This window comes from Mirounga angustirostris, unplaced genomic scaffold, assembly GCF_029215605.1.
Source record: "Mirounga angustirostris isolate CCGP_5_RB_7025 unplaced genomic scaffold, mMirAng1.0.hap1 SCAF_9, whole genome shotgun sequence".
NCBI classification, from domain to species: Eukaryota; Metazoa; Chordata; class Mammalia; order Carnivora; family Phocidae; genus Mirounga; species Mirounga angustirostris.
Window position 1 is genome coordinate 38,008,760 of NW_026991717.1, and position 23,773 is coordinate 38,032,532.

The 23,773-nt window shown below is 55.7% G+C and overlaps 2 protein-coding genes and 1 long non-coding RNA gene across 7 annotated transcripts in view; 2 read left to right on the plus strand and 1 right to left on the minus strand.

Moving 5' to 3' along the window:
* CLN6 (CLN6 transmembrane ER protein) overlaps window positions 1-12,134 on the plus strand; it is a 20,496-nt gene extending 8,362 nt beyond the window's left edge. For 2 of the 5 annotated variants that reach the window (XM_064570245.1, XM_045899798.3), the window contains exons 3-7: window positions 3,445-3,543; window positions 4,585-4,773; window positions 5,112-5,167; window positions 6,523-6,645; window positions 8,273-9,821. In XM_064570245.1, the coding sequence (XP_064426315.1) occupies window positions 3,445-3,543; window positions 4,585-4,773; window positions 5,112-5,167; window positions 6,523-6,645; window positions 8,273-8,543 (738 nt within the window). In that variant the 3' untranslated portion in view covers window positions 8,544-9,821. Of the gene's footprint in view, window positions 1-59; window positions 195-3,444; window positions 3,544-4,584; window positions 4,774-5,111; window positions 5,168-6,522; window positions 6,646-7,667; window positions 7,740-8,272; window positions 9,822-11,474 lie in introns of those variants that run through there. The other 3 variants (XR_010404973.1, XM_064570246.1, XM_064570244.1) reach the window with 3 other exon arrangements.
* On the minus strand, window positions 10,052-17,773 carry LOC135361556 (uncharacterized). Its single transcript, XR_010404975.1, has 3 exons — window positions 17,648-17,773; window positions 17,281-17,419; window positions 10,052-10,467 (listed from the first exon to the last, which is right to left on the minus strand). It is a non-coding gene; the product is annotated as an uncharacterized LOC135361556 (long non-coding RNA).
* CALML4 (calmodulin like 4) lies at window positions 12,233-22,364 on the plus strand. The gene is given in 6 exon segments (XM_045899800.3): window positions 12,233-12,292; window positions 12,294-12,389; window positions 12,494-12,524; window positions 16,966-17,106; window positions 19,043-19,231; window positions 22,043-22,364. Coding segments are annotated over 6 exon segments (600 nt in total). The 5' UTR covers window positions 12,233-12,247; the 3' UTR covers window positions 22,141-22,364.
* Window positions 22,365-23,773: the final 1,409 nt, after the last annotated feature.

Consider the following 23,773-nt stretch of genomic DNA (forward strand, 5'->3'; position numbering starts at 1 on the left):
TATGTGTTTAAACTTATTGAATCCTTGCCTCAACACTCTTGCTAATCTCGATTTTATAGATGGGAAGACTCATGGGTCACCCGAGTAGCAAGTGGAAGAGCCAGCATCTTCACGCAAACATCTGGCCCCAGAGCCTACCCCCTTGCTGTCATGTATATCTGCAGAACCCTAATATGTTCGTCCCTCCTGACCCAGTAAGACCCCTTCGAGAATCTGCCCTGAAGCTGTAATCAGCAAGAGGACAACAGCCTCTGTACGCAAAGCTGTTCCTTGCAGTGTTGCTTACCTTGGATGTGATTTCAGTGTCCAGCAGTAGGGACTGGGTACATCAGCTTTCTGTATCCGGTACAGAAAACGTCCTCTGGCCATGAAACAGGAATCCTGGGTACTCTAGAGCAGCGGGGGTCGTTCGAGGGGAGAAAAGGGGTGGTGGCGGTGTACATACTGCCCGATGGCAAGTCAGTGACGATCTCAGCATCTTGTACACATGGGTCAGAGACTCGAAGGGGATACGAAAAGCTAATCTGGGGCGCCTGGGTGGCTCAGTCGGTTAGGCAGCTGACTCTTGATTTCAGCTCAGGACAAAATCTCAGGGTCCTAGGATCGAGCCCCGCATCAGGCTCTGCACTCAGCGCAGAGTCTGCTTGGGATTCTCTCCCTCCCCCTACTCATTCTTGCGTGCGCTCTCTCTCTCTCTCAAATAAATACATCTTTATTATTTTTTTAAGATTTTATTTATTTATTTGACAGACACAGCGAGAGAGGGAACACAAGCAGGGGGAGTGGGAGAGGGAGAAGCAGGCTTCACGCGGAGCAGGGAGCCCGATGCGGGGCTTGATCCCAGGACTCCGGGATCATGACCTGAGCCGAAGGCTGACGCTTAACGACTGAGCCACCCAGGCGCCCCAAGAAATACGTCTTTAGCAAAACAAAGCTATTCTGGCGGCACTGTTGGGGCAGATTTGGGGTGGATGCTGTTTCTCCTTTCTGCAGACTCTCTGTAAGGCTTACATGTTGTTTAAGTGTAGGAGAAAGAAAAGAGACTGAGCCAGGAGTCAGGGCACCTGGTCAGCTTTGTGGGTGGCTTTAGGCAAGTCACTGTCTGCTGGGCTCTGGTTCTCTCATCCGTAAGAAGGCTGGTGGGCCTGGTTGCTCCAAGCCCCCTTCCCGCATGAAGGTCGCACACACTGGGGGCCAAAGGAGCTGCCCATCACACTGATGCTATGGAGAGGGGGAAATGAGGCCCGGAGCTGGCTCATGGCTGTCCTCTGCCCTCACTCCTTGGGACTCAGCCACAGCTGGCCAGGGCGGTGTCCCGCAGGGCAAATCACTTCCCCAGCCTGCCCAGCAACCTAGGTGGGCTTGTTAGGAGAGTATACATGTAGGCATGATATTCCCGAATCTGTAATAACGAAAACCAAACTCGTACAAGTTATAAAAGGTAGTATGTAGTAGCTGTAACAAGTCAACTAATGCCTAGGTCTATGCAGAAGTGTTCGATTCTCCCTTTCCAGTCCCACCCCTGACGGTCTGGGGCACAGCCACCCACTCCTTTCTCCGCTCCTGCAAACATATTCTATATTCTCTTTCCTTTTCCACCTGAAATGAGATCTTACTTTACGCCTATCCTACAGCTTGCTTGCTTTACCTTAGGATATACGATGGCTGTCTTTCCATGTCAGTACCCATAAGGGGTCATTTCTGATAATGGCTACTTCACCTGCTATGGTAAAGATGCGCTATAACGTATTCAGCTCGCCTGGTTAGATGAAGAGTCAGCCTGTTCCTGGTATTTTGCTATCACAAAGAGTATTGCAGCCGCTGTATGTATCTTTTTTAAAGAAATTTAAGTAGAGTTGACGTACAGTGTTTTATTAGCTTTGGGTGTACAACAAAGTGCTTTGACAGTTTTACGTTGTCCGTGCTTGGCGCACTAAACATAGGCACCATACCGCATCAATACATGACTGTATTCCTTAGGCGATACTTTTCAGCCCCATGACTTACTTATTTGGTAACTGGAAGTTTGTGCCTCCTAATCCCCTCCACCTATTTTGCCCATCTGGCAATCACCAGTTCTCTGTATTTATGATTCTACTTCTGTGTTTGTTCATTGTTGTTGTTGTTTTTTTAATTCCACATGTTTAGTGAAATCATATGGCATTTATCTTTCTCTGACTTACATCACTTAGCATAATACCTCTAGGTCCATCCATATTGTTGCAAATGGGAAGATTCTTTTTGTGGCTGAATAATGTGTTGGCGAGGATGTGGTGAAAAGGTAACCCTCATGTGCTGTTGGTAGAAATGTAAATTGGTGCAGCCACTGTGGAAAACAGTATGGAGTTTCCTAAAAAAAAAATTAAAAACAGAAATACCGTACAATCCAGTAATTCCACTACTGGGTATTTACCCAAAGAAAATGAAAACACCAATTCGAAAAGATGTATGCCCCGCTATGTTCATTGTGGCATTATTTCCAATCGCCAAATGATGGAAGCACCCTAAGTGTCCATCAGTAAATGAATGGATAAAGAAGATGTGGTGTAGATATCCAAATATATATCTTGATATAGGTGAAGATACAGAGATACACACCGAGTAAGAGAGAAAGAGAGGGACAGAGTTCTATATCCTGGGAGTTTTTATATGTGTGGGTTAGTTTTAACCAATGTGGCATTTCTGAATTAAAAGAGAGAAACATTTACAATTTCAGTTGAAATTTGTGGTCATTGCCTGTGTTCTCAGTCAACAGATCCCGGAAATACAGTTTGGGGGGTCATAACTTGTTTTGACTTTGCACGGGGGTTTTCACACTGACCCGGACAAGGCCAGGACCCACTGGGGTAGACCAATAAGAGAGGGCTTTCCAGGCAGAGGAACTGCCCCTGACCTGCCTCTTCTCTCAGGGAAGGCAAAAAAGAAAGAACTGAAGCTACTTTGTAGAACTCGCTTATTTTCTCCTTTGTTTCCTAACGTATACTTTTGACCTGATTTGGAAGCAGTCCATCTGTTCCATGCATAGAGCATGGGGCCTAGTGGTCAGGAGATCATCATCATAGGACCTGAAGCGTCAGACTCCTAAGGGCCCAAGTCGACCACCTGGGTCACATTTCTTGTGTTGCAGAGGGGGAAACCAAGGGTCACCACAAAGTCCCAAAGCAGCCTCCAGCTCCCAGACCAGTACCCAGGGACATTTGTTTAGTACCCACTGGGAGCGGGGCACAGAGTCAGGCCCTGGATTTGCATCTACTAGTATGCCTGGGGACAAGTCCATTTACCTTCTTTGGGACTCAGTTTCTCTGCTAGGTACCCCAGGGCTGCCAAGAGGATCCCCAGAGATCACAGAAAGAGTTAAGTGTGTGTGGAGAGGTGGGGGCTGATTCGCCGAGGGCCCTGTGGGGCTCTGCCCACGTGAACACCGTTCCTCCCTTTGCTCCCCAGCTGGTGTTCCCTCTCGAATGGTTTCCACTCAACAAGCCCAGCGTGGGGGACTACTTCCACATGGCCTACAACGTCATCACACCCTTCCTCCTGCTCAAGGTACAGTCCCGGGCTCCCTGCTCCACCTTCCCACCCTTATCCCCTCCTCCTCAGGCAAGAAGCTGGTGCCGAGCCCTGGGAGTCATGGAAGCAGGTGGAAACAGGCCTACCCTGCCTCAGCCTGGGGGGCGAAGGCTGTGATGGAGGGACACATCAAAGGCCTGGCCAGGAGGGATGGAGAAGCCCTCCCCAAGGAGGGGTGTCTGATTTGGGCGTCAGCCTCGTGTGCCAGGGGATGATGTGGGAGAGGTGGTCAAGCAAAAGGACCTGAAGACAGGCTCATGCTTGTGAAACTACAGTACATTTGGGGAGGCTGAGGCATAAGGAGTGAGTGGGTTGGTTGTCTGGGGAGAAGTCAGGGACCAGTTGGGAAGGCAATTAGGGTCCAGGTGGCAGCAACAGAGGTGACCTCTACTCTGGCCTAGGACTCCGGGATTTGGAGATGTCACAGAGCTAGCCAGGGCTGCCGGCTTTGCACGTCCAAATAAGGGCTCTTAAAACAACTATCGCCATCTACCATCCCCATCATTTTGTTTCTAGAAAGATGTTTCTAATCACCAAAAGTAGCAGGGTATAAAATTAGAATTCAGAGGAGTCCTAAGTTAAATAGTTTGTTTTCCAAAGCATCCTCCCCACCCCCACCCCCCCACTTCCCTGACATTTTCTTCGTGATTACCATGCACCAGTGGCTCAAAATCAGAGGGTCCCGCCTCCACTGAGCCAGCCCAGCCACCCAGAGGCACTGCTGGGAATAGGGAGAGGGCCAGGCCTGGAGCCTGCATGCGACCTTGGGCAATCAGCTAGTCCCTCTGAGCCTGCTTCTTCTCTGAGGAAAGGGGGTGCTGTTTCCCAGTTCCTGCTGGCTTCACAGGGATCCTATGAGACTCTGGAGGCTGGCTTAGCCTGCTAAAGGGACCCAATTTCCGAGTGACTTTTCAGCCAGTGGCATCCATCCGATGCCAGGCAGCAGGGGAGAGACCAGGGGGTGTCTCATGTTGTGGAGGACGCTGAGTCATGTGTCCGGCGTCCCTCTGACCCCAGCTCATCGAGCGGTCCCCTCGAACCCTGCCGCGCTCCATGATCTACATCAGCATCATCACCTTCGTCATGGGCGCCAGCATCCACCTGGTGGGCGACTCCGTGAACCACCGCTTGCTCTTCAGTGGCTACCAGCACCACCTGTCTGTCCGGGAGAATCCCATCATCAAGAATCTCAAGCCAGAGACGCTGGTGAGGCCGCCTCCCCCACTGCATGTAAAGCCTTTGGGCACAGTCTGTCCTGGAGGCCAAAGAGATCACCCCGACCCGTCACTGTGCTTGACCTGCTAAAGGCATTCCACTGGGTGAGGGCACTGGACCCGCCGAGCTAGGATGCACTTTAGGAAGTGGCACTTTGACTGGGTGCTCCCACCCGGGCCCCCTGCAGTAGAGGGCAAGACCGAGGGTGGGGAATGAGGGCTGCTGGCGGGGAACCCGGGCCTGGGGAAGGGTGGGCTGCGTGGGCCCCAGCAGCCCGCCCCCCGCCGCCATGCACCTGCCGCTCTCACCTGCCATGCCCCTGTCCTCAGATCGACTCCTTCGAGCTGCTCTACTACTACGACGAGTACCTGGGCCACTCCATGTGGTGAGTGTTGGGGCCAGTCTCAGCCAGGGAGGCAGCGCCAGCCGGCCTGCCTCCCCAGGGACCCGGGGCCCGGCCTCGCGGACACTGGACGAGCCTCTGGGTGTGGGGCGCGGGGCCCTCCGGGTCTCAGCGCGGCGGTGCCCGCGGCGGCCACTAGAGGGCAGCGAGCGGCTGTCCCTCCCCGGCCCTGCCGGAGCCTGGGGGGAGGGCCCAAGGCCCGCCCTCGGGCCGCGGTGGGGTGAGCGTGGGCGCCGAGCGGGGACCCCGCCGTGTCAGGACGCGGTCTTTGGGAGTGGAGGTCGGGACGAAGCCGAGGAGGGCCAGCTGGCCCCGAGGGGGGAGGAGCTGTCTGTCCCGCTCCTCGAACTCCGGGGAGGGCCCCCCTTCACCCGAAAGGCGGCGGGAACCTCCCAGCTGTGCACAGCCGCGGGAGAGCCGGGGCCCCAGCTGCCGGCAGCTGTCTGTTCCGCCCCCCACCTCACAGGAGGAGCTGGGGCCAGTGAGAGGGTTTGCTGGGGGGGCGGGGGGGGGTGGAGCCAGCAAGCCCTGCACCCCGTAGCCTCAGCCCTGAGTGAGCTGGCCGGCTCCTGGCACACCGGGCCTACACTCCTGTTTCCAGGATCCATTTAGAACAGGCAGAGTTGGTCCTCTTGGCTGCGAGTCCAGGGGCCCTGGACAGGCCTTTGCCAGAGACCTTCCCCCGGGGAAGTTTGGAAAGGGGGGGGGGGCGCGTGAGGGGGAGACAGGGTAGCTGAGAGAAGGGGCTGTGGGAGAGGAAGCCTGTGTGGAGAGGACAGAGGCTGGTACTTTTGGGTGGGATGCTGTGTGTGGGGAAGGGGTGAGGCTGTGGGTTAGGTATGGGCGGGGGGCTTTACAAAGCCCCTTGGAGGACCCCAGCAGGTATGGTTCCCTCTTTCTCACTCTCTCTTTTTTTTTTCACCTGGACCTGGAGGCTTTCCCCCCTTGGCCCTGCTGGGTACACCTGTTCCAGGGCGGGGGGGGGGGGTACTGCTGGTGTGAGGGGTGCCAGGGTGAGACAGGCTCCCCCTACACACACCCCCGCAGAGTGAGGTGGCTAGGGCCGCGTGGGAGGGTCCCCCCACCACGGCCTATGGGCCTCTGATTTGCCTGTGCCAGGAGCAGGCCTCCTCTTCCTGCTTCCTTCCTGCCCCACCCTGGACCCCCCGCACGGGGAGGTCTGGCGGGGAGGAGTGCCCTGGCCTAAACCGGGTGTTCTGTAAACCAGAAAGCGACCTGCATGGGATGGTGCAAGGGAGCAGCCCCAGGAGGGGCAGGGCCGCGTGGAGGGGCGATCGGCTGGGCAGGCCTCTGAGGCCCTGGCCTCCCTGTTGCAGGTACGTCCCCTTCTTCCTCATCCTCTTCATATACTTCAGCGGTTGTTTCACTCCCGCCAAAGCTGAGAGTTCGATGCCAGGGGCGGCCCTGCTCCTGGTGATGCCCAGTGGCCTGTACTATTGGTGAGTGACCTCAGACCTGGGGGAGGGTGGGTGGGGACACTTAGTGAGCCAGGCAGTAAAAATGTGCTCTTGACCACAGTCCCGCTCTGGGCTCCTGCTTCCTCCTCTGTCTAGTGGGGACGGTGACAGTGCTTTGTGGTAGCGTCTCTGTTACCAGGAAGCCAGGCCTGAGTGCCCCTCTCCATTCTCATGCTCCTCTGCCCTCCCTCCTGGAACCCCAGTGCCATAGAATCCACCAGTAATATTGAGCCCATAGAGCCCTGTAGGCCTCAGTTTCCTCCTTTGGGAAATTGGGACAGCCCCTGCTTGTCTCCCTCTCAGGAGATAGTGAGGATCTAGAAGGAGGCAAAGAGGCTTCATAAACTATAAAGCACTATGAAGGTGACAAGGACAGATAAGGGGGAAGTTCCTTGCCTGGTTTCTTTGTGCCTTCCAGAGCTCTCCTCCCATTTCAGAGGACTCAGGCCTCAGCCAGGCCCCTACCTCTGTTCTGTCACTTCTGCCCCGGGGACAGGCTCCCCCTGAGCATTGGTGGGTGTCATAGGAAGGACTGGACCCCTCTCTGATGGAAAGCTTGCCTCAGATTGAAAAGGGCCTTCTTTCCTAGGGCCAGGTCCCTAGGATCCACCCCTGGGTCCATCCCCGGCCAGGTGGAGAGGGTCGACCAGGGCCAATCTGTATGCGACCTGAAGGCAGGATGAAAAAGAATGAGTGGCAACCACAGCAAGAAGGAAAGTGGTTCGACACGCAGAGGGCTTCTTGCCTGGCTCTCCCTGCCCCAGCGTGTCAGTGCAGAGATGGCCACAGTAGGAACAGTGACTGTTTTTGTTGAGCAACGTGCTTTTCCAAGTAAGAGATGTACACAGCTCTTGTCAGTCTCTTACGTCTTGAGAGATAGGGCCACTTATGTCCCCTTTCTAAGTAAGAACACAGAAGCTCCAGGATGTCAAGGTTCCACAGCCACTGAGTTGCAGAGCTGTCATTCCTTGAGTGGAATGGGTCAGCATCGTGTTTCTCTCTAGAGGCAGGGAGTGGACCAGACAACGTCTCAGAAGCCCTCCAACAAATGCTACCGATTCCTGGCCATGTGCTAGGTACTGTCTTAGAAGCTGCAGAGAACCCTGGGAGATCTGAGCCTGTCCCAGCCCTCAAGGAGACAGTAATGACAACCCTATGAATTGCAGCTGCATTCCCAAACTCAAATGCCTATAGGAACCAAGCTGGTAACAGAAGGGCATCAAGTAGGCCTCAAGTAAGGCAATAGGGAATGGTGGGGACTGTGGCAAACAGCAGAACCATGCTCTTTCTAGAGGGACAGCCATTTTCTCCTGTAATCAGTTTCATGCGGGTATAGGGGCCTGACATGACCAAAGAAACCAGAAATCCGCATGTTCTGCTAATCTGTTAGTTAAATGTTGATAACAAACTCAACATTTTTAAAAAATAGCAACTCTACAAGCCAAATCAGTATGCTGCCTGTGGGCCGTGGCTCAGAGTAGGACGGTTCCCTGCTCCTCCATGAGATGAGCTGCTCTGACTGACCCGGAGGCAGCCTGGTATGGGGGTACAGGGGGGGATGCTGGGCAGGATAGAGCCTCTGACTCACCTCCCCCACTGGCCTCTTCAGGTACCTGGTCACCGAGGGCCAAATCTTCATCCTCTTCATCTTCACCTTCTTTGCCATGCTGGCCCTTGTCCTGCACCAGAAGCGCAAGCGCCTCTTCCTGGACAGCAACGGCCTCTTCCTCTTCTACTCCTTCGCCCTCACCCTCCTGCTTGTGGCACTGTGGGTCGCCTGGCTGTGGAATGACACGGTACTCAGGAAGAAGTACCCGGGTGTCATCTACGTCCCTGAGCCCTGGGCCTTCTACACCCTGCACGTCAGCAGCCGACGCTGAGTCCCTGGCACCAGCTGCCGGTGCTCTGCCTGGCGGGAGACGGGCCGCAGAGTGGCTGAGCGGGGATGTGCGTGCATGCGTGTGTGCAGACGCGTGTATCCACCCGTGTGTGCGCTCTCCTAACAGCAGCCGGCCGGATGCGCATTGTGCACATGGACAGGGGTGTGTGTACATGCGCGCGTGCAGAGAGCGTCGTCGTAAGACGCGATTGTTTGGCCCAAGTTTCTCTTCGGTTTGGATCTTTCCAGGATGGGCTATAGTTGGAGGCCAGGTGTCCAGGCCGAGGCGTGGGCCTGCCTTCTCGTGCACCTGACTGGAGTGGGGCCCTCTCGCTCACCGCTCAGGGCGGGTCTCTTCCTGCAGTGGCTTCTGGTAGGCCTGGCGGGTGGGGCAGCAGTGGTGAGGGGACTGGGCATATCACCCGCCACCTGGCTCACCCCTCAGGCCTGCCCTGACCCTGGAGGCCAGATTACAAAGGTTAAGTTAACTCTCTGGGTATTGTTGAGCAAAGCACATCCCTCCTCTGGGCCTCATTTGCACCAGCTGGGAGCAGGGCCCAAAGTGTGTCAGTGGGCTGGTTGTTGGGGCAGCCCTGGGATGGACAGATCGTTCTCTCGTCGCTGCCCTCTGCTGCCCCGGGAAGGGTGTGCGCGCCGCAGATCCTCACCCAGACTCAGGTCACACGGAGTGTTGTGCCGCCCGACTCCCCTGAGCACCATTTCGCTCTGCCAGAAGCTGTCTCCCTGCTCCCCGCCCCCCATAACTGTGGCACCCCTTCCTGGCAGCCTGACCAGCATGTCTGAGCTGCAGCTGAAGGCTGTGTCCTCAAACACTTGCAGTATTTCCTGAGCCCCATTATAGGGCCAGGGGGCATTTGGGGGATGTTGGGAGTGGGGCGGATCTGGAGGCTCTCCCCTGTAGGCCTTGTCTCAGCCTGAATCTCATGGCTTCTGCTCGTGGCCCTGCTCCCAGAAAAGGGAGGCTTCATTCCCATAGGACACCCCGGGCCCGCCTTCTCCCAGGCCTTGGGGCCACATCTGCCCACCCAGCTGCCGGCACCAGTCTCATTTCCCAGCCAGCACTGGCTCGGCGAGCTTGTGGGTCTCAGGGGGCCTGCCCTGCCTTCCCCGGGCCCTGCCTCCTCTCCTGTGTTTTCAGGGAGCCCCGTGCCTCAGATGCTCCTTTCATGTTGGGGTCCCTCTGCAGCCCCCTTAGAGGGCCCCCAGCCCCGGTTCCATGGGCGGAGAGAGGTGTGAATAAAGACCAGTGTGGAGCCCAGCCTGGCTGGTGGCTGCTTCTTGCTCTGGGTGTGAATTTGGGTGGCAGGAGGGAGATCCCTGGGGCCAGGGAGACAGTGGCTGGTCTGAGGCCGGTCAGGGGCTGCGAGCGGGCCCTGCTACTGTCCGTTGGCCTTCTGTGCCACCCTGTGGGATGCTGGGGGTGGGGGGCAAGAAGGGCCTCCTCCAGTCAGTCCCAGCTCTCTTGTGAGGAGTCTGGGGGGCATGGGGGGCGGGGAGCCAGGATAGGGCATCTCCAGGCCTGCCTCTCCGAGATGGCCCCTCAAGCCTCCCCGCTCTGCTGCAAGCCCACTCCAGAGGCTGAAACAGAGAAGGTGCCCTTTGGGGGAAGGTGGGGAGGCTGGTTTGTTGGAGGTTGGCACCGAGCCTTGGGCAAGTCGCTTACTCCCTCGGGGTCTCAGACTCACCACACAGCCCCCAGGACTTACTGGGGCTCCTGTTAGCAGACAACACTGGACAGGAGATGCTCGACGTCGCATCGTCGTAGGATGTGCCCCCACCTGCCCAGCAACCTCACTGGATTCCTGTCTTTGGCCTCTTCTCCACAACAAGACTTGCTGGGTGTCTTATGAGCAGGCACAGGCCTGGTCATGTGGGGCCTGGAGCTTATACAGCTTGGGGGGGTCCTTGATAAGAAAACAAAAAAAAGTGAATAAAAAATTAGGTATGAGGGGCGCCTGGGTGGCTCAGTCAGTTAAGTGACTTTTGATTTTGGCTCAGGGCACCATCTCAGGGTCATGAAATCAAGCCCCGCATTGGGCTCTGCACTTAGCTGAGAGTCTGCTTCAGATTCTCTCTGGCCTGGCCCCTGAAGGCCTCCCCACAAGCCTCAGCTCTGTGTCGTCCCCCCCCCCCCCCCCCCGCCGGCCTCTAAGGCCCCACTTCTCTCCACAAGGCTATTAGCAGAAGCTCCCTCCTCTCCTGCCTCCTGCATCCTGCCCATCTTTCCTCTTCTCAGCCCCAACAGAGAGGAGTCAAATCCTCCAGCTGAAATTCTCTGGGTCTAGAAACAGATGTGAAGAGGAGACTCAGGAGACATCATCTGGGGGAAAAGAGAATCTTCCATGTGGACACGGTCAGGAAGGAGGGAGGGAGGGAGAGCAGACCAAGGGCAGGCCCTCTGTCCACGCCATACACATTAGCAAGAGGTCCCCCTTCCTGCAGGCACGTGCAGCGCCTCACCAGGACCCACGCGTCCCCTGGGCTGGGGGCCCTTGTGCCAAGCACGGCCTGTTGGGCCCTCCACGCCAGTCCTAACAAGGCGGGGGGTGCCCTGGAGTTGGAGCCCCACAGGCTGGGAGCCAGCAGCTGGGGAGGAGAGGAAGGGTGAGACCCAGCTGTGCCCAGCGCAGTGTCCCTAGGGAACCACCCCACTTCTGGGGCGAGGAGATGGGGACAGGCTGATGGGGGCCTGGGGGCAGTTCTGGGGGGCAGAAGAGGGAAATGAAGAAGAGGAGCCTTCCTGGCTGGGAAAGTCACCTAAGAGGCCTCCCTGTGAGCCCGCCCCCCCCGGGTTGCTGGCGGTGGGGCCTGAGACCCCACTGCAGGCACCACCCCACCCCTACCCTCAGGGTCCCCAGAAGGAAGGAAGTGGAGAACCGATCGTGCTCTGGCCCTTTGATTCTCTCGACAGCCCTGTGATGAGGCCCGGCGCAGAAACTGAGGCACAGCGCAGTGAAATGACATGCCAAGGTCACTCAGCAAATGGACCTGAGGGAAGGATTTGAATCCAGCCCAAGAGCAAGGAGCTTGGGCTCCCTCTCCAGAGTGCATCCCAAGGCCTTGGCAGTGGGGGCGTCCCATCATGGCAGGGTCTCCTTCCTGCCCAGAGGATGCTGTGTGATGGGTCTTCTTTAAGAGTGCAAAGCACCGGGGCGCCTGGGTGGCTCAGTCGTTAAGCGTCTGCCTTCGGCTCAGGTCATGATCCCAGCGTCCTGGGATCGAGCCCCGCATCGGGCTCCCTGCTCGGCAGGAAGTCTGCTTCTCCCTCTCCCACTCCCCCTGCTTCTGTTCTCTCTCTCGCTATGTCTCTCTCTGTCAAATAAATAAATAAACAAAATCTTAAAAAAAAAAAAAAAAAAGAGTACAAAGCACCCGACACCTAGGAGTTGTCCGCCCCCAGCCTAGTCCCAGGGGGGAGAAAGGAAAGATCCCCGAGGCACCCCCTTTCTGTGTATCACCGCCCCCACCCCCGTCCACGGAGGGCCCCCCCGGGAAGGAATGGTGGCATGTGTCCATTTGCCAGAGAGCACCAGCTTCCCGATGCAGGACGAGTCGTGGGGAGCCCTTGTGCAGCCCCATTTACTTACAGGGAAACGTGTTGCCCTGCCCGGTGGGGGGCCGGGGCATCAGCTGTGCACGGGAAGCTGGAATCTGACCCCGGGGCGGGCGCTGGGCCTGGTCGCCATGGCAGCCGCGGATTTATTACTGGGGCCTCCACCCAGCTTGGCGGACTTTCGACTTTCGACTTGAAGCCGGGAGGAAGGGGACTGAGTGGGCAGTTGTGGGAGCCTCGAGCCCACAGGCGACAGCCTGAGGCCCCAGAATGGTAAGTAGGGGGCTGTGTCCTCGAGCCTGGCTGCCCCGGGCTGGGGGTGCGGGAGGCGCTTTCACAGAGTCCCCTCCCTGACTGTTTTCCTCTGTCTGCTACAGGCCAAGTTTCTGTCCCAGGACCAAATTAATGGTAGGTTGGCTTTGCTCTTTAATTAGCAACTCGCAGCAAAATATGGATCTCATTAGGCAATTTGCTCTGCTCTTTTTTTTTCTGTCGGTGGGAAGGAAGATGGCTGGTGGGAGAGCCGGGCCCACCCACAGGCAGGGGGCCACCTGCTGCAGGGGGACACCACTGGGGGGGTGGGTAGTGACCACCACCACTAGCTGCGGCGGGGGGGCAGTGTGGAGGGGGGCTCAGAGGTGGAAGTGTGGCGTTACATTTGTCAGTGGGACTTAGCAGTGGGGGAGATAGGAGAGGGCGCCCGCTAGGTGCTCCTCCAGGCCCGATAGCTGGATTCGGGAGGAGGGATGGGAGATTGGGGGGTGCCACCAGTAACTGGCTGTGGAACAAAAGAAGGGGCTGAGAGGGAAAAGAGCCCTGGTCTGCACTCTCGGGCAGGCGCTTCTACTCTCTGGGCCTCAGTCTCCCCATCTGTGAAATGGGGGTGGCCTGAGGTGGCGTCTGCGGTCTCCGGTGCCCTGACATCAAGCCGTGTTTGGAGCATTTACTCCCCGAGGCCCCTAGCCAGCCCGCCGCCTAGTGTAGCACAGCACGGAGTTGTGTTTCCAGAAGGCCAGGAGGGGAGAGTTGGGTTACACAGAACCCAGGGGCCTGGCAGAGCCCAGCTAGGGTCCCGCAGACGCTGGAGGTGTGCTTAGGGTTACTTGGGCAGGGATGCCAGAGTTCTGGGTCCTCGGAGCTTGGTCTAAAGCAGGTGGGGGGCAGGGGTTGCAGGCTCCAGGTGGGCACCTTGTCTTAGATGGCTCAACATCCTCACCCCAAGAAGAGGGCCAGAGCAGGGACTGTGAAAACCTAAGGCCCAGGGCAAGGGCCTCTCCTGCCCAGGTCTGAAGGGCAGACTGAGTGGCGACTCAAGGCTGGAGTCCAGCCATCAGCCTCAGGAACCCCCCTCCACCAACCCACACCTAGTTCTGAGGCTCAGTGACCCTCCCTTCCTGGGATCTCCCAGAAGGGAAGGAGGGAAGCTTCCCTTTGTATCCCCGTATCTGACATCAAGAAAGTGGCCACTAATGTTTCGTGGATGAGAGGTTGCCCAGAGGTAGGCCACTAGAGTGGGAAGGGCAGGGCTCTCGGACGCAGCAGACCGGAGGTCCAGTCACCTCTGAGCCTCAGCTTTCTCCTCTGTGAAGGAGGGAGAAGGACACGGCTTCACCAGGCCGCTGTGAGCGAGGGGCGGAGAGGATGTCAGTCAAACACATGACCCTGGGCCTAGCTCAGGCCGGCTGTCCCCCAGACTCGCTCTAGCTAGCATGAGCTGGGTGGTACAATTTTAGGAACATTTTGAGCTGTTAAAATCAGCCATTATTAAATAACTCAGCATCAAACCATGTTTCAATCCCTGCCTCTATACAGTGGACGTTTTAAAATAACCCCACTGCAATCAGCGGTGCTGAAGATTTGAAAGAGGTTTCAGTTTAATGAATGTAATTTGTACGAGGGTGGGAAAGTGTCACAGTAGCTCACTTAACAGAGTTAATGACAATACATTCACGGGGAAAGAGCTGCATTCATCGGCATGCGGCCTCCCTTGGCAAACCACGGAAGCTATAGGTTGGCAACGGACACGAGAGTTGGCAAAACTCACTTGTGATAATCAGCTGGCTAGAAAGGAACTTATAAAGAATAGTGCACATTTTATCATTATTTATAAATGGTGTGCTACACATCCTTTATGTCTGTAAAAGTTATAATAAACTTGTGTCCATATATCATCAGAGCGGGTTATTAGACATGCACGCGCACAGAGCCGTGATGCTGTAGGCCCTGGGGAGGATTCTCTCCTGCCCCGGGGCATTTGCATTCTCAAAGGGAAGACCTGAGGGGGATTTTTAACCAATTTATTCTTTCCTTCACCAAATACGAGTCCTTTCTTTGTGCCAGGCCAGTTCTAGGCACTAAGATACGGCAGCAAACGCAATGGACAAAATCCGTTCGCTCACTCACACTTGAGGGAGGAGGGGGGCAACAAAAGCAGTAATATATATAGGCTGTTAAATGGCCTGCCCATCTGAAGAAAAGGCTGGAAAGGGGAGCAGAGGGGTGGGGGGGTCCTGGTGGCTGGAGAGGGGCTGCAAGGAGAACAGCCTGCTGTCCTGTTCCAGGACAGGAGTCCCCATTCAGATCTGGCCTTCCAGGTCTTTCGATGGTATATTTGTCAAGGTGGGAAGATAGAACGTATTTTATCTAACCGTTTGTTAGGAGATGGGACTCCATTTGTCCCCGGCCCTGATGATGTCAGGGGCATCGTCCCAGGTACTGATCCACGTGGGAGAGGAAGTTTGCCCGTCCGTAAGGCCTGGCCAATTCCAGGCAAGGGTGTGATGCCTGCCCTCCAGCACGGGGGCGAGGCAGGGACAAGTGTCATAGGTTGAGGTCTCAGGGGGCAAACTCTGACAGAAGACAAGGTGGGTGGCCATGAGAGGTCCCCAGGAAGGGCGCTGGGGGAGTTGCAAGCCCTACATGTGGGGTGGCTCCCTCTCTGTGCCCCCTGGAAGTGAGGACATCACCCCCACTGGCACGGGGCCCTCTTGGAGGGAGTTAGGTTTTGCAGGAACCAAAGGTGGGATCTTAGGCCAGGCTCTGGTGCTGCTTCCCCTGGGCCACTTCAGTTCCTGCCCCCTGGTCATGTCTGTGTTCTGGCCCTCTCCAAGCCCAGGCTCTGGAAAGTTCTGAAAGGGCTAGGCTTTCCCCTTCAACCTCTCCACAGGCACGAAGGTGGCTAATTGTCCCTAAACCCCACCAGGGAAGCTGCCTTTTTTTAGCAGCACCCCTGAAATCCTCAAGGAGAGGCCTTAATTGGGCAACAGGAAGAGGCCTTAGGGCAGGAGCCGGGGGCCTCCCTTCAGCTTCCCCCTACTCCCTTCCGCCCTCCGGTGGCCTCTGCCTGGGAATCCAGGATCCAGAGTGACCTCGTGGGTGGAGCTCTGTTTCAGGGACCAGGCTGCCTCTCCCCCCACCAGGCCCTCAGCCGCCCCAGCCTTCAGTGGCCCCCCTGCACAATGGGAAGAGCAGAGGCATGGCGTCACGCACCACGGGGCCATTGCAGGATGGAACAGTAGTGTGAGCCTGCCATCGGTTTTGTTATGACCAGCTGAGGAGCGGCTGGCCCAGGCCTCCGAGGCACCAGCCAGGTGGTGTGAGGAGCAGGGCAGCTGGGTGCCGAGAGGCGCGGATGGGGCTCAAGCAGTGGCTCCACACTGTGGGCCTCAGGGATTGGAGAGTCACCCAGGCAGCTCTTGACCAACTCTGACCGCAGCCCCACCCCAGCCTGTATGGGAATCTCAGTGGTGGGGCCCAGGCACACCTTCCCCAGCTCCCTAGCTGGCCTCACCGTGCCCCCAGGGCAGGGAGCTGGGCTCTGCTGGGCTGCCAGACGGGGGTCTAGAGGACCCTTAGCTCCGGCAGCCATTGCATTTCCTCCCAGGAGCTAGGGGTGGGGAGGGCAGCCAGCCAGATCTAGTCAGAGCCTGGTAGAGCCCCTGAAGTCTTTTTTTTTTTTTTAAAGATTTTTTATTTATTTGAGAGAGAGAATGAGAGAGAGAGAGCAAGCATGAGAGGGGGGAGGGGCAGAGGGAGAAGCAGACTCCCCGCTGAGCAGGGAGCCCGATGCGGGACTCGATCCCGGGACTCCGGGATCATGACCTGAGCCGAAGGCAGTCGCTTAACCAACTGAGCCACCCAGGCACCCACCCCTGAAGTCTTTAAGAACAGGACCAGGGCTGTGTCCCACGACAGCTGGAGGGTTCAGCAACCTGGAGGTGGCGGGCTGGAGAGCAGGGTCAGCAGTGCCCACCACATAGGACAGCCATTCTCTGCCAGGCCCCCCAGAGGGGATTCCTGCTCCTTTCAGTAACCCAGAGGCATTATTACCCTGGTTTCCCAAATAAGCTGTCTTTGCAAAGGTACCCTGGATCCTGCACGCCCTCCTGTAGACTCCTGGTCTCCATGGGCTGGGCCTGGAGGGTAGGATTGCTTTCCTTTGGTTTTAGTCAGTTAGGGAAGGGGAGAAAAGAGGAAAAGAAAAAAGAGAAGGAAGGGAGGAGGGAGGAGGCAGAAGGGAAGTCAGGAGGGGGAGGGGATAGGGTTGCCAGATAAAATACAGGCCACCCAGTTAAATTTGGATTTCAGATGAACAGCAAAAACTTTTGAGTATAAGTATATCCCATGCAAAATGTGGGACATACTTATACTAAATATGTATTCACTGTTTATCTGAAATTCAGTTTAACTTGGCAGCCCTGTATTTTTATTTGCTGTATCTGGAAACTCTAAGGGGGGAGGAGGAGAGCAAAAGGAAGGGGAAAGGAAGGGAAAGGGAGAGAGGGCAGAGAAGGCATGGGGGTGGAGAGCAATTACATGCCGCCGACTCTTCCTTCTGCGCTGTGCACAGAGTACAAGGAATGCTTCTCGCTGTATGACAAGGAGCAGCGGGGGAAGATAAAAGCCACTGACCTCATGGTGGTGATGAGGTGCCTGGGGGCCAGCCCGACACCAGGGGAGGTGCAGCGGCACCTGCGGATCCACGGGATCGGTGAGTGGGCTGGGCCAGAGGCGGCTGCTGGAGGGGCATACACCATCTGGGCTGGGGGGAGAGGCCCCCGAGCCCTGCAGCTGTGGTCCTGGGGCAGGACCCAGCAGGTGGGTAAGGATGGTGGGGGCAGGCAGCGCTCAGACGTTTGAGGGGCAGGTGGGAGTCAGAGCTCACCAGCAGAAGCTATGGCGACATTTGGCCAGGTGTGCCGCGTATCACTCAGGCTTCCTCGAATCCCCACAGCAACCAGCGACATGCCCGTCTGTCACAGAGGACCACGGGATCTAGGCATTCCATCAAGGTTATCACAAACCTGCAGTAAAGACAGTGTTAACAGTGCTCCCGTGTGTCAGGAGAAAACAATTTCCCTTCACTGAGTATCGGTCACATGCTTAGCTCAAACAACTCTGTGAAGTAGGCACCATCCCTACTCTGTTTTACAGGTAAGGATCAAGGTTCAGAGCCATTAGGTAATTTGCCCAAGTTCTTAAGCCAGTGGTGGAATCAGGGTTGGGACCCGATTCTTCTTTCAAAGACTGACCTCCTAAAAACTATGCAACACTCCGGGGCGCCTGGGTGGCTCAGTCGTTAAGCGTCTGCCTTCGGCTCAGGTCATGATCCCAGGGTCCTGGGATCGAGCCCCGCGTTGGGCTCCCTGCTCCGCGGGAAGCCTGCTTCTCCCTCTCCCTCTCCCACTCCGCCTGCTTGTGTTCCCTCTCTCGCTGTGTCTCTCTCTGTCAAAATAAATAAATAAAATCTTTAAAATAAAATAAAATAAAATAAAAAAAACTATGCAACACTCCGAGAGAAAAGGTAGAAGAAAACCCACCCAAAGATTGTTCTCTCTGGTGAGGGGATTAGGGATGATTTTCATTCCCTTTATTGTTTCTTGTATGTTTGACAATGGGAACATCTGGGACTTTTATAACCAGAAACAAGTTTTATTTTTTAAAAAACAAAAATGAGAAAAACCAGAGAGGTGTCAGAGGCCGGGGTGGATGTTTGCATTGGTGGTTGGACACACAGGAAGGAAAGCCTGGCCCAGAGGGAGGAGGTGGACTGGAAAGAGCACTTGACCTGGAGCCCAGAGGTGACTTCTTGGTGTCTGGACCTCGTTTCCTCCTCTTTCAGATGGATTCGCGCCATCTGCTAGGGTTGCTCTGAGGTCCCATCAGAGTGTACCTGCGGCAGCGCTGGGAGCCCCTCGGGGGCGGGGGTGGGCCTCTAAAGATCTGGAGCCGGCTGATGGGGTGCTCAGTGACTGAGATCCCGTTTCTAGCTCTGAAGGGGTTGTGGTTTCCTTTGGCTTCTGTCTCCTCCAAACAGGAAGTTGTGGTCAGGGGAAGTTCCGATTTCGTGCAGTTGTAGCTGGCCAGGGCCTGGGCTGAGGCCCCCAGGCATGCTTGGAGGAGGGGCATGGGCTGGGGAGACTGGGGCGGATGCTGCAGTGAGGGGGAAGGCAGATGAGCAGGTGGGACTGGGGCTTGAGGCTTCAGGCGGGGTCACCTGTCCGTCCTTGTAGATGTGCTACTGTGGCCGCCAAGGAAGGATGGATGCATGGTGTATTTCCCTCCAGTTCAGGGCAGGAGGGGGGTACCCGGAAGGGAGCAGAGGAAGTGTGCCCCATCCTGGTCCTGCCACCGCCCTGTGAGGTGACTCCACACTCTGGGGCCTCCGTCTCCTTAGTGGGCAAAATGGGGCAATGGTCATCCTGGTCACTGAGGGTTATTGAGAGGATTAACGAGGCAGATCCATGGTGGGGGCTCAGTAGGAGGGGCTGCATCCTCCTCACGATAACACTGTCACCACCATGGCACTTCCTGAATTTTAGGGGGCCCTTGAACTGGCCATAAAAACTTGGGCAGGAGGCCACTGAGCCTCTTCAAGAAGAGCCTTTTCCTCCCTGCTCACTCTGCTGTGTTTGGGGGTTTCCCAGACAGAGATGGAGAGCTGGATTTCTCCACTTTCCTGACCATTATGCACACGCAAATAAAACAAGAGGATCCAAAGAACGAAATTCTTTTGGCCATGCTGATGACAGACAAGGAGAAGAAAGGCTACATCATGGCATCTGAGCTACGGTCCAAACTCATGAAACTGGGGGAGAAGCTCACCCACAAGGAAGGTAAAGGCCTGAGTCCCTCTTTCCCAACAGTGGGGGAGGGGGAGGGAGCTCGGGGAGGACAGCAAAGGCCAGTCCCTGCCAGCAGGACCGTGCAGACACCGCAGGTGATGCTTGCCTCCAACAGCTGCAACTAGACGTCACCTCAGTCACCTCGAGCCCGAGGGAGAAAGTGGAGGCCCGGAGAGTGACGGGAGAAGTCTGCCGGGGGGAGGGAAGGCCTGGGGAGAGCTAGCTAGGATCTACTTGGGCCTTCATTTAGTGCTCACAAGACCCCTGGGGGCACTGACAGGTGACAGGCTGGGGCTTGAATGCAAGTCGGTTAGACACACATAGGCCCCCTCAGACTTTTGCCCCTTGCCAAAGCGTCTTCTGAAGTTGTTGCTAATGCCATGAGTTTCCAAACTGAGATGCTCCTTTGCCCCCCTCCTCACGACTCAGCCAGTTTGAAGAGCTCTTCCAGAAGGAGCGTCTGCGGTGGTCTTTGCCTCGCACCTTCCAGCAGGCCAGTGTGTCTTCCCACCTCGGAGCAGGCCGAGGGACTGGGTCTTCTGGGCACGCCCTGTGGACACTGTAGAGGGTGACCCCCGTGCTGGGCCGTCAGCCGGCATTCTTCCAGCCTAGCCCCTCGGCCCTGGCCCAGCAGCCGTCCCGGGGCCACCACCAGAGGCTGGCATTTCCAGCTAGGCCGCTGGGCCTGCCTGTGGCGGGGACGGGGATGCCTTGCTAGGACACACACGGGTGGAGGGAAAGGCTTCGAGAACTTCAGCCTTTGGTTAAATCACAACAAACCAGTGGCTTGAATTCAATTTGACGCCTGGCTCCCCCTCATTCTGGGGACCCTCTGAGGCGTTTCTTAACCTCTCTCGCCCTCCTCAGCTTCCTGGTTGGGAAACGAGGTTACAATACACAGTCCCTCAGGTCCCTCCAAGGGCTAGCATTCTGTAAAGCAGTCTACTTAGATTTTATCGGCAGTCACTAAGGCACAGCGCGAAGCATTTAAAAATAGCGCTACAGGGACATGTGGGTGGCTCAGTCGGTTAAGCGTCTGCCTTCAGCTCAGGTCATGACCCGCGGGTCCTGGGATTGAGTCCTGCATCAGGCTCCCTGCTCAACGGGGAGCCTGCTTCTCCCTCTGCCTGCCGCTCCCCCTGCTTGTGCTCTCTCTCTGACAAATAAATAAATAATATCTTTAAAAAATAAAAATAGCACGACAGACGGCACACCGAGCTCTCCCTGCTTTCTCAGGCTGGCAGTGAGCGTGAGCTCATCTTTCACCGTGGCCGTGTTAATGTGAATGGGGGAAGCATGGGCTCTCCTTCGCTCTCAGGCTCTGAGGACCCTGCTCGGCCTTTTAATGTTCCAGGTGGAGTGTTGGCGCGGGTGGGGGGGCCAGCCGGGGCCTCCATTCTTACGGTTAACGATTTCTGTCTAAAGCAATACCATGGCCCCCAAACTCGCACCCATCTCTTGCTTGTTTAACCAGGGAAGAAGCATTTCAAACCAACTGGTAATGTGTTCCAGACAAGCAGGAAGATCCATTTCCCTTCCTCTTGCTGTGGGAGAGAGGAAAGATGACACTAGAAGTAGGAATCTTTCACCCTGGGTGACTGAAAGAACAAGTTCAATTTTTGTCAAGAAGCTGGAGAAGGCTGCTGGGGCGGCCTGATTTCCACCCCCCGGGGTCTCTGTGAACAGGAGGGGCCTGCAGTGCCTGAGCTGCAGCTGACGTTGCACCTGTCCACTGGAAAGGGTTGAACCCAGTGGCTGATGGGTAGAAGCTTCTCCATGAAATAAGATAAATTGCAGTCTCCTCAACATTCTAAAAATACTCAGAACTACCATCGGCTTAGGCACAGAGCATAGTAATTACATTTTAGAGGAGGATGGATGGTTAAGCGGAGAATCACGGGATATTTTCCAACCCCCCAGAACTATGTGTCGGGGACATCTAGCGCCAGGGAAGTTGACAAAGGGCAGTGAAACAGTTTTTGCAAGGGGATGAGGATGGGCCCAAAGAGCCAAAGGTAGGTTGGCCCCAAGAGGCCACTGTGGAGAAATGGAAGCAGAAATGCCCTTGCTTGCCAACATCTGGGACTAGCTAGTATTTTGTCCCAAGAATCCAGAACCAGAAGAAACAAGTAAATGAAGTGATTTTTTTTTTTTTTTTGAGCAATATCAGAGAACAATGACAGTTTTGTACACTTTGGGCTTTAGACACAGTTGAATTTATTTTCTCTCCTACTACCCCAACCCCCTAAACACACATGTTTTAAAAAAGAGGTGATGGTGGCAGACACCACTTGCCACCAAGTCCCCTCTTCGGGTGGGGCTTGCCAATTAGGAAGGGAAGGCAGGCAGGCCGGGGACAGGCCAAGGCCACAGGCAGCGTGGCCCAGGATGGGGCTGCTGAGGGGGTCTGTTCTGCTGGGAGGCTGAGAGGGTGGGCTATAGAAGGTAACGTCCATATCAAGTGTTTCTGGAAATATATGCACAGGGGTCAGACATTTTCTTAAAAAAAAAAAAGCAAGCAAGCACAAGGTGACTTCAGTGACTTAATTGTCATTAGCAACCTCCCGACCCTCTACCTGGGCCCCTGCAGAAAGCCTGATTCACTCCAAATGGCATCAGTGGCCTTCAGGGATAGGGGGTGGGTTGTCCTGTTCTGTTCACTGGTTTATCTCCTGGTCTACAGGAACGGGTCCATTGGACACAAGGAAAGGCCTTTGGGGAGCCCCAACCCCCAATAACTAACTCGATGTCCTATAATGTAACACTACAGCCAACCTGAAAAATTAATGTGATTTATTGCAGTGGATGATCTTTTCAGGGAAGCAAATATCGAACCAAATGGTAAAGTGAAGTATGATGAATTTATCCACAAGATCACCATTCCTGTGCGGAACTACTGAATGAAGAGAATGCGAGAGAGCCTCCCTTGGGCCTGAGAACTCAGACTGAGAAGTTTTTGAAAAGAAAAGGGGTCTTTCACTTTGGGGGGGGGGGCGGATGGTAAACGCAGCAGCAGGATGACATGACCTGACGGCAGCAGGGGGTAACTTGGCGGTGACACAAAATGGTTTCAGCCTGGCATTAGTATGGCTTTAATAAAAGATTTGTATTGATTTTAACAACTGCCATGAGTCCAGCCCTTTATAGCATCGGAAGAGCCTGTGGTTTGGAGTTGGGCCTGGGTTCCAGTTCTGACTCTGCCATTTCCCAGCTATGTGACTCTGGGTAAGTCATTTCACCCCTCAAAGCCTCAGTCAGATCCCTAAACTCAACTGGGACTCCTACTTCTTACCTCATGGAACCTACCAAGGGTGGTCTGAGAGAAGGACTTGAAAACGCCATTGCAAACTGTAGAGCACTGTGCAATCCTGAGTCACCACGGCGGCACGTCTCCTAAACAGGGCAGTCTACCAAAAGACGCTATTCTGTATTTGGGTGCTGGAACCATCTTCCACATTTCCAAGGTAAAGCCAGTGCTGGCGGAGAACTAGCATCAAGCAAAGAGCTAAAACAAACGAAAAAGTATGGTTAACATTTCTGGCAGCACCACGGGGCCACTTACACATTCTTAGTCCCAGCGCGACACACAGGGACATGGTTCAGGGTACTCATTCATAAACACAGAGTATAGAGTGACCCGAGTCGCGTTAAAACAAGCGGCATCAGCTAGACCGCAGGAAGAGCGACGGGGCTTTGCAGCCCACACCGCAGGACACCGGATGTGACATGCTGCATTCCTCAGAGCCTTGCCGAGCGGGAGGAGCTCGGGCCGGAATTTCGAGCTCTATTGTTATCAGAGAGGATGGTCTGCTCAAGTGGGTCACACTGATCATGGCTTCAAGCCGTTTCCCCAAGACTGATGGAAAGTAACGAAGGCACGGAACAGGCCATGGCCGGGATACAGCAAGAGCCCCACTGGGCCCTGTTCCAGCTGGAGCGGGGTCGTGAGTGAGTGGTGCAGCCAGGAGGTGCCAGGCTGGCGCTGCCTGTGTGCTCAACACGCTTGTGGATCTATTGGTAGTGGCAGCACAGCCCTGAAAAGGGCTGGAGTCACACACCAGCACGCGGAGCAGGGGGAGGCCAGAGCTCCAAGTTCAGAGATTTTCATCCTTATAGGTCTCAAAATTGGGCTCTCTGGGCTGTGGCTCTGTCTAATGGCGCCTTAGTGGCTCAAGCAAAAGAAAACCAAATGAAGAGGGAGGTGTGTCTTTTGGGAGGTTACACAAAACGCAAACCTAAGGGCTAAGCACCAGGGAAACGGCAGGGGACAAATCAGTGCAGACGAGATAATCTGCAATTATCTGACGATGCTGTGGCCGTCAGACCCAACCAAGGTCCTCAGAAAGGAGAGACAGTTCATTTTCCCAGCGGTGTTAACTGCCAGTAGGGGCGGGCAGGAACTCCTAAAAGCTGTAGAAGGGGGCAGGCAGTAAATGGCCCAGACACCAAGCAGGTGAGGTCGCTACCATCTAGCTGGGGGAGCCCAGGTTCACACAGTGCAGGGGCACATCCAGATTTTGTGCGGTCTGAGGC